General features: G+C 52.3%; 1 protein-coding gene across 1 annotated transcript in view; it reads left to right on the top strand.

Moving 5' to 3' along the window:
* ATCAY (ATCAY kinesin light chain interacting caytaxin) overlaps positions 1-9968 on the top strand; it is a 47790-nt gene that overhangs the window by 33891 nt on the left and 3931 nt on the right. The window contains exons 9-12 of the mRNA XM_017507395.2: positions 1161-1259; positions 4448-4483; positions 5557-5628; positions 8296-8331. Of these exons, the coding sequence (XP_017362884.1) occupies positions 1161-1259; positions 4448-4483; positions 5557-5628; positions 8296-8331 (243 nt within the window). The remainder of the gene's footprint in view (positions 1-1160; positions 1260-4447; positions 4484-5556; positions 5629-8295; positions 8332-9968) is intronic.

Here is a 9968-nt window from a genome sequence, read left to right as displayed (position 1 = left end):
AAAAAAGAAATACGGCCGGGTGTGGTGACTCACGCCTGTAATCCTAGCATTTTGGGAGGCCAAAGCAGGCAGATCACTTGAGGTCAGCAGTTCAAGACCATCCTGGCAAACATGGGATGAGGCTGAGCATGGTGGGTCACACCTGTAATCCCAGCACTTTGAGAGGTCGAGGCGTGCAGATCACTTGAGGTCAGGACTTCCAGGCCAGCCACCATGGTGAAACTCCATCTCCACTAAAAATACAGAATTAGCCGGGAGTGGTGGTGCACGCCTGTAATCCCAGCTATTCCGAAGGCTGAGGCAGGGTAAATCACTTGATCCCGGGAAGGGGAGGTTGCAGAGAGCTGAGACTGCACTACCGCACTCCAGCCTGGGTGACAGAGTGAGACTTGTCTCAAGAGAAAAACAAACAGGCCGGGCGCGGTGGCTCACGCCTGTCATCCCAGCACTTTGGGAGGCAGAGGCCGGTGGATTGCCTGAGGTCAGGAGTTCGAGACTAGCCTGACCAACATAGTAAAACCCCATCTCTACTAAAAATATAAAAAATTAGCCAGGTGTGGTAGCGAGGGCCTGTAATCCCAGCTACTCGGGAGGCTGAGGCAGGAGAATCAATTGAACCCGGGAGGCGGAGGTTGCGATGAGCCGAGGTTGCTCCATTGCACTCCTGCCTAGGCAATAACAGCAAGACTCCGTCTCAAAAAAATTAAAAGAAACAAACAAAATAAAAGAGTCAATCGGCAACCCTACGTGCCCTATACCTGTGCCCAACTTAGTATTGGCTATGGCGTCCTGCGCAGTGACACAGAGAGAAAGCATTCTCGGGAAAAATTAACACAGACAGCAACTTTTAGAGATGACGGCAAAACAGCCTAGAGCCCCAGAGCATCTATCTCCTCCCCTCCTGACTTCCTTCCAACCAGATGGTCGCTGCAGGGACCCATGTCAGGGGCACCGTCCTGCTTGGAAGGGCTTCGGGGCAGAGCAGGGGTCTCCACCGCACCCACAGGTGCAGGAGAATTAGGCTGGCATTGGGCAGGAGGGAGATGAGGCCTTCTGCACTGGGGCATCCCTGTCACCACGGCTCCGTCTGGACCTAGGTAACCCCCACCCCCACCCCACGGGCTGCGTTTCACACCTCTCCCTCCTTCTCCCACTGCCAGCGTCAAGTTCATCAACAAGATCCAGTACGTGCACAGCTTGGAAGACCTGGAACAACTCATCCCCATGGAACACGTCCAGATCCCAGACTGCGTCTTGCAGTGAGTGGCCCCGCACCCCTCCCCGCCATATTCGTCCGTTCTCGGGCTGCTGATACAGACAGACCCGAGACTGGGCAATTTACAAAAGAGGTTTAACGGACTCACAATTCCACGTGGCTGGGGAGGCTTCACGATCATAGCGGAAGGCAAAAGGCACGTCTCCCATGGCGGCCGACAAGAGAAGGAAACTTGGGAGGGCCGGAAATTCCCTTTATAAAGCCATCAGATCTCGTGAGACTTACTCACTATCACGAGACTAGCACAAGAAAGACCCGCCCCCACGATTCGACGACCTCCCACCAGGTCCCGCCCACAACACGTGGGAATTGTGGAGGCTACAATTCAAGATAAGATTTGGGTGGAAGGCCCGGTGCGGTGGCCGGCGCCTGTAATCCCAGCACTTTGGGAGGCCAAGGCAGGCGGATCACGAGGTCAGGAAAGCCAGACCAGGCTAACCAACATGGTGCAACCCGGTCTCTACTAAAAGACAAAAAATTAGCCTGGTGTCGTGGCGGGCGCTTGTGATCCCAGCTACTCAGGAGGCTGAGGCAGGGGAGTTGCTTGAACCCGGGAGGGAGAGGTTGAAGTGACCCAAGATCGCGCCATGCATTCCAGCCTGGCAACAGAGCAAGACTCCGTCTCAAAAAAAAAAAAAAAAAGAAGTTTTGGGTGGAGACACACGCAAACCATATCACCCCCAACCCTCCCACCCACCTGGTCCCCCTGGTTGCCAGGAGCCAGCAAAGAGGGGAAACACAGACTCGGAACAGGGGCACTAGAACACACCCATTTTCTTTCCTGGAGCCCCTCAGGGACCACCTGGGAGCTTGGGGAAGGAAGGGATGAGTAGCATCAAGTCCTGTTCTGTTCTCACTGAGTCACATCATCAACACTTCCCCATAGGTTCATGTTGCAAAAGTCTCATTAGACAACCATTTTTTTTAAATGTAAAATACACATAACATAGAAGTTGCCCTCCTAACCATCCTAACACATTTCAGTGACATTAAGCACATTCGTATTTTGTGCAAGCATTACCACCATCTACTCTGGAAGTTTTTTTTTTTTTTTTTTTTGAGATGGAGTCTTGCTCTGTCACCCAGGCTGGAATGTGGTGATGCCATCTCAGCTCACCGCAACCTCCACCTCCTGGGTTCAAGCGATTCTCCTACCCCAGCTTCCCAAGTAGCTGGGATTACAGGCACCCGCTACCACGCCCAGGTAATTTTTGTATTTTTAGTAGACAGGGTTTCACCATGTTGGCCAGGCTGGTCTCGAACTCCTGACCTTAGGTGATCCACGTACCCCAACCTCCCAAAGTGCTGGGATTACAGGCATGAGCCACTGTGCCTGGCCCTCTCCAGAACCTTCTCATCTTCTCAAACTGAAACCCTGTCCCCATGAAACACTCACTCCCCAGCCCCTGGCACCCCCATTCCTACTTTCTGCCTCTGCAGATGCTGTGCACTGCATTCTGTCCCTGGGAATCTGATGGCTCTAGGGACCTCCTAGGAGTGGAACCACACGGGATTTGTTTTTTTCGTGTCTGACATCTCTGAGTGTGATGTCTTCAAGGTGTATCAAGGTGCATCCACCCTGTAGCCGGTGTCAGAATTTCCTTCCTTTTCATGGCTGAATAATTTTTTTCTTTTTTGAGATGGAGTCTCACTCTGTCACCCAGGCTGGAGTGCGGGGGCGCTATCTCGGCTCACTGCAACCTCTGCCTCCGGGTTCAAGCTATTCTCCTGCCTCAGCCGCTGGAGGAGCTGGCACGACAGGCGTGCGCCACCACGCCCAGCTACTGTTTTTGTATTTTTAGTAGAGACGGGGTTTCACTACATTGGCCAGTCTGGTCTCTAATGGCTGGTCTCGAACTCCTGACCTCAGGTGATCCACCTGCCCCAGCCTCCCAAAGTGCTGGAATGACAGGCGTGAGCCACCGCGCCCGGCCTGTTGTTGTTGTTGTTGTTTTTGAGACGGAGTTTCGCTCTTGTTACCCAGGCTGGAGTGCAATGGCGCGATCTCGGCTCACCGCAACCTCCGCCTCCTGGGTTCAGGCAATTCTCCTGCCTCAGCCTCCTGAGTAGCTGGGATTACAGGCACGCGCCACCATGCCCAGCTAATGTTTTGTATTTTTAGTAGAGACAGGGTTTCACCATGTTGACCAGGATGGTCTCGATCTCTTGACCTCGTGATCCACCCGCCTCGGCCTCCCAAAGTGCTGGGATTACAGGCGTGAGCCACCGCGCCCGGCTGTTTTGTTTTTTGAGATGGAGTCTCGCTCTGTCGCCCAGGCTGGAGTGCAATGGCTCGTTCTCAGCTCACCATATCCTCCACTTTCCAGGTTCAGGCGATTTTCCTGCCTCAGCCTCCCAAGTAGCTGGGATTACAGGCACCTGTCACCACGCCTAGCTAGTTTTTGTATTTTTACTAGATAATAGGGTTTCACCATGTTGCCCAGTCTGGTCTCGAACTCATGAGCTCAGGTGATCTGCCCACCTCCGCCTCCCAAATTTCTGGGATTAGAGGTCCGAGCCACCATGCCCAGCTGACACAGACATTTATAATCAAAAATGCATCTGTCGGCCAGGTGTGGTGGCTCACACCTTTAATCCCAGCACTTTGGGAAGCTGAGGCCAGAGGACTGCTTGGACCCAGGAGCTGGAGGCTATAAGTGAGATGGCGCCACTGCACTCCAATCTGGACTATGACAGAATGCGATCCTGTCTAAAAAAAGAGAGAGAGAGAAAAGATAGAAAAAAGAGAGCTTGTTTCTCTGCTTGATAAGGGAAGGGAATGCCAGGTGCAGTGGCTCACGCCTGTAATCCCAGCACTTTAGGAGCCCTCGGTGGGTGGATCATGAGGTCAGGAGTTCAAGATCAGCCTGGCCAAGATGGTGAAACCCCATCTCTACAGAAAATACAAAAATAAAATAAAATAAAAATTAGCCAGGCATGGTGGCGCACGCCAGCTACTCGGGGAAGCTGAGGCAGAGAATTGCTTGAACCTGGGAGGCGGAGATTGCAGTGAGCTAAGATCGCGCCACTGCACTCCAGCCTGGGTGACAGAGTGAGGCTCTGTCCCAAAAAAATAAAAGAAAAGAAAAAGGAAAAGGGAAGGGAATTCCCCCAGAAAGTATATCTCAGGGGAAAGGAAGGTTGCATCTGATGTCTTTTTCTTTCTTTCAGATACGAAGAGGAAAGACTGAAGGCCAGGAGGGAGAGGTGTGTGCCGAGTGACCTCTGCTGGGGCTGGGTCGGGGCAGCGGGGCTGAGCCTGACTCAGTTAGGGCAACCCGGCAACTTCCACTGAGCAGGGACCATTGTCCCTGGCAGGGCTCAAGACGCTGCCCTTCTGCCAAGGACTTTAAACTCGGACCTGCATTCAAATCCCGGCTCCCACATTTAGCTACAGAGTGACATTACGCAAATAAAAAGCTAACAACCGCCTTGGAGGTTATTGTGGAAGATGACAGACCCTTGGCAGAAAGAATGAGCACGTACTTCAGGCTCCACAAAGCATAAGAGTCAGGCCGGGCTCGGGAGCGCACACCTGTAATCCCAGCACTTTGGGAGGCCAGGACGGGGGATCACCTGAGGTCAGGAGTTTGGGACCAGCCTGGACAACACGGCATAACCCCATCTCTACCAAAAATACAAAAATTAGCCGGGGGTGGTGGTGCATGCCTGTACGCCCAACTACTTGGGAGGCTGGGGCAGAAGAATCACTTGAACCCAGGAGGCGGAGGCTGGAGTGAGCTGAGATCGCACCACTGCACTCAAGCCTGGGCGACAGAGCAAGACTCCATCTCAAGTCTATAATCCCAGCACTTTGAGAGACCAAGGCTGGTAAAAAAAAAAAAAAAAAAAAACCTGGGCAACATAGGGAGACCCTCATCTCAAAAAAAAAAAAAAAAAATTAGCCATTTGTGGTGGCACGCACCTAGAGTTCAGCTACGTGGGGGGAGACTGAATCGGGGAGATTGCTTGATCCCAGGAAGCTGAGGCTGCAGCGAGCCATGACTGCACCGCTGCACTCCAGCCTGGGCAACGCAGCAAGACCCTGTCTCAACAAAACAAAACAAAAAACAGGCTTTATCATGCCAGGTGGGGAAACAGAGGCAAATAAGACAGAGTCTTGGTCCCAGACGTTTTCTCAAAGAGCAAAGGTGAGGAATGTCTCACTGGTTCAGAAAACAGGTCCCAGAGACGGGAAATCAGAGAAGCCAGGGGCAGCCGAGAGCCCCTTGGCCTGGCCCGGCCAGTCACCCTTGTCACCTCGTTCTCTCTGTCCACAGCGCAAGGCCCCAGCCGGAGTTCCTGCTGCCCAGGTGTGAAGAGAAACCAGAGGAGGACCCAGTGGAAAACAGGTAGGTATGCAGGGGACCGGGGCGAGAGCTGGCAGCCACGGGAGGCTGGCGAGGAGGGAGGGCCCTCGTTCAGGAACAGAAAATGGAACTAAGTGGCCGGGGCACCGTGGCTCACACCTATAATCCCAGCACTTTGGGAAGCTGAGGCGGGCGAATCACATGAGGTCAGTAGTTTGAGGCCAGCCAGGACAGCATGGCGAAATCTCATCTCTACTAAAAATACAAAAATTAGCTGGGCGTGCTGTTGCACATCTGTAAGCCCATCCCAACTACTTGGGAGGCTGAGGCTGGAGATTCGCTTGAACCTGGGAGGCAGATGTTGCAGTGAGCCGAGGTCACGCCACTGCACTCCATGACAAAGAAGTGAGACTCCATCTCAAATAAATAAATAAATAACATAAAAATAAAAATTATACAGGTGTGGACCGGGCACGGTGGTTCATGCCTGTAATCTCAGCACTTTGGGAGGTTGAGGCGGGTGGATTACGAGCTCAAGAGATGGAGACCATCCTGGCCAATATGGCGAAACCCTGTCTCTACTAAAAATACAAAATTGGCTGGGTATGGTGGCTCACACCTTTAATCTCAACACTTTGGGAGGCCAAGGCAGGCAGATCACTTGAGGTCGGGAGTTTGAGACCAGCCTGACCAACATGGAGAAACCCCGTCTCTACTAAAAATACAAAACTAGCTGGGCGTGGTGGCGCGCGCCTGTAATCCCAGCTAATTGGGAAGCTGAGGCAGGAGAATCGCTTGAACCAGAGAGGCAGAGGTTGCAGTGAGCCGAGAGATTGTGCCATTGCACTCCAGCCTGGGCAACAAGAGTGAAACTCCATCTCAAAAAAAAAAAAGGCCAGGCGCGGTTGCTCATGCCTGTAATCCCAGCACTTTGGGAGGCCAAGGCTGGCAGATCAAGAGGTCAGGAGATCGAGACCATCCTGGCCAACATGGTGAAACCCCGTCTCTACTAAAAATACAAAAAATTAGCTGGGCATGGTGGCGCGTGCCTGTAGTCCCAGGTACTCAGGAGACTGAGGCAGGAGAATTGCTTGAACCCGGGAGACAGAGGTTTCAGTGAGCCGAGATCACACCACTGCATTCCAGCCTGGCAAAAGAGCGAGACTCCGTTTCAAAAAAAAAAAAAATTATCCAGCTATGGTGATGTACACCTGTGGTCTCAGCTACTCAGAAGGGTGAGGCAGGCGGATGGCTGGAGACCAGGAGGTGAAGGGTGCAGCCAGCTATGACTGCACTCCAGCCTGGGCAACAGAGCAAGGCCCTGTCTCAAAAAAAAAAAAAAAAAAAAAAACTTACCATGATGTTCTCATATTATTATAATCTCAATGTTATCATAATGATGAAAGGTGACCTGTGTCCAAGTCAGGTAGATTCAGACTCCCCAAATCCAGCAGACCCTCAGCAATGTGATCGGTTTCATTTTGTGTTAGTGAAAGACTTTGGCCAAGTTCCTTAAAACCATCTGTTCAGGCTCATTTGTTACGCAGCAGATGCACGCTGACCTGTTTTCTACCCGAGACAGCCGTCCTGGTCCTCATAGGGCTCACAGCCTCCACCAACAAGCAGAAACTGCCCAAGAATGGACACTGTGGTTCACACCTATAATCCCAGCACTCTGGGAGGCCAAAGCAGGAGGACCATTTGAGGCCAGGAGTTTGAGACCAGCTTGGGCAACACAGTGAGACCCCATCTCTACAAACAATTTAAAAATTAGCCAGGCATGATGGTGTGTACCTGGAGTCCCAGCTACTTGGGAGGCTGAGATGGGAGGCTCACTTGAGCCCTGGAGTTGGAGGCTGCAGTGAGCCACCACCCCACCACAGCACTCCAGCCTGGGCAACATAACAAACCCTGTGTCTTTTATTTATTTATTTACTTATTTTGAGACAGAGTCTCACTCTTGTCACCCAGGCTGGAGTGTAATGGCGTGATCTCGGCTCACTGCAACCTCCACCTCCCAGGTTCAAGCGATTCTCCTGCCTCAGCCTCCCAAGTAGCTGGGACTACAGGTGCCCGCCACCACGCCTAGCTAATTTTTGTATTTTTAGTAGAGATGCGGTTTCACCGTGTTGACCAGGCTGGTCTCAAACTCTTGACCTCAGGTGATCCACCTGCCTCAGCCTCCCAAAGTGCTGGGACAATGGGCATGAGCCACCGTCCTCCAGGGCCCTGTATCGTATTATTACTCTTTATTTTTTATTTTTAAATTTCTTTTCCTGGAAACTTTCATTTAATGGACGCTGTATCTTAAAAAAATTATAATAAGTTAAAGAAAAAAGGCCGGGCGCAGTGGCTCACGCCTGTAATCCCAGCACTTTGGGAGGCCGAGGCGGGTGGATCACGAGGTCAAGAGATCGAGACCATCCTGGTCAACATGGTGAAACCCCGTCTCTACTAAAAATACAAAAAATTAGCTGGGCATGGTGGCGCGTGCCTGTAATCCCAGCGACTCAGGAGGCTGAGGCAGGAGAATTGCCTGAACCCGGGAGGCGGAGGTTGCGGTGAGCCGAGATCGCGCCATTGCACTCCAGCCTGGGTAACAAGAGCGAAACTCCGTCTCAAAAAAAAAAGAAAAAAGAAAAAAAAGGAAAAATTTCCAGGCTCCCCAAAATAGGCACATAATGCCCCGTCTCCATCTGTCCTCCACAGGTCTGCTCCAGTCACGGAAGAAGATCAGGAAATAAGGTGGGTGTGGGGCAGGGGGGTCTTGGTGCCGTTTTCAGGATCTCCTACGTGGAGCCTGTATCAGCTGGGGTTCTCTAGAGGCACGGAAAATCGAATCAGCTGCCAGCGAATACAAAGCAGGCAGAGAGCCTAACCCAGGAAAACTGCCCCGTGACTTATTGGGAGTGGGGGGACAGGGCACAGGGGAGGCAGGGAGGTGTGGTTCCCTTAACCAGTCAGGCCGTCCCTGCACAACTCCAGGGGGCGCCATGACATAGACCAGGACACAAATGATGCCCCAGAGCTATGCAGTAGAGCAGCCCTAAAGGAAAAACTCGCACAGAGCCAGGCTCCCTGAAACCCAGGATGTGACGCCACGAAGGGTGGACTGTCCACGATCTGCCTCAGATCCTCCACTTGGTTGTGGATGCCAGGAAAAGCCACCCTGTGGCCAGGCACCGTGGCCTGTAATCCCAGCATTTTGGGAGACCAAGGCGGGCAGACCATTTGAGGTCAGGAGTTTAAGACCAGCCTGGGCAACATGACAAGACCCCGTCCCTACAAAAAATACAAAAATTAGGCCAGGCCTGGTGGCTCACGCCTGTAATCCCAACACTTTGGGAGCTCAGGTGGGTGGATCACCTGAGGTCACGAGTTTGAGACCAGCCTGGCCAACATGGTGAAACCCTGTCTCTATCCCCGCCAAAAAAACCCACAGAAATAAAATAAGCCAGGCGTAGTGGTGGGATCCTGTAGTCCCAGCTACTTGGGAGGCTGAGGCAGGAGAATTGCTTCAACTTGGGAGGCGGAGGTTGCGGTGAGCCGAGATTGTGCCACTACACTCCAGCCTGGGCGAAAAGAGCAAAACTCGGTCTCCAATTTACACACACACACACACACACACACACACACACATATATGTTAGCCAGGTGAGCCAAGATCGAACTGCTGCACTCCACACTCCCACACTCCACAGCCCGGGCAACAGAACCAGACTTTGTATCAAAAAAGAGGGAAAAAAAAAACAGGAAAGAAAAGCCTCCCTGTGTGTTGTTTCCAAGGCTACCCTCAGGTGCAACAGTTTGTTAGATGGACTCACGGAGCCTTCTAGCTTAGGGTTTATCACAGTGAAATGGTTTATTACGGTGGGAGGGTCCAGGTGAAAATCAGGAAAAGGCTGGGCGTGGTGGCCCATGCCTGGAATCCCAGCACTCTAGGAGGCTGAGGTCGGGGAATCACTTGAGCTCAGGATTTCAAGGCCGGCCTGGCCAACATGATGAAACTCCACCTCTAGCAAAAATACAAAATTAGCTGGGGGTGGTGGCACACACCTGCAGTCCCAGCTACTCAAGAGACTGAAGCAGGAAAATTGCTTGAACCTGGGAGGCGGAGGTTGCAGTGAGCTGAGATTGCGCCATTAAACTCCAGCCTGGGCAACAGAGCAAGACTCTGTTTTAAAAAAAAATCAACAAGCTGGGCGTGGTGGTTCATGCCTGTAATCCCAGCATTTTGGGAGGCCGAGGCAGGCGGATCACGAGGTCAAGAGATCGAGGCCATCCTGGCCAACATGGTGAAACCCCGTCTCTACTAAAAAACACAAAAATTAGCTGGGCGTGGTGGTGCGTGCCTGTAGTCCCAGCTACTCAGGAGGCTGAGGC

Source organism: Cebus imitator, unplaced genomic scaffold (assembly GCF_001604975.1).
Source record: "Cebus imitator isolate Cc_AM_T3 unplaced genomic scaffold, Cebus_imitator-1.0 Scaffold375, whole genome shotgun sequence".
NCBI lineage: Eukaryota > Metazoa > Chordata > Mammalia > Primates > Cebidae > Cebus > Cebus imitator.
The sequence above is the reverse complement of the archived record's forward strand: the minus strand, read 5'-3'. Positions and strand labels throughout refer to the sequence as shown.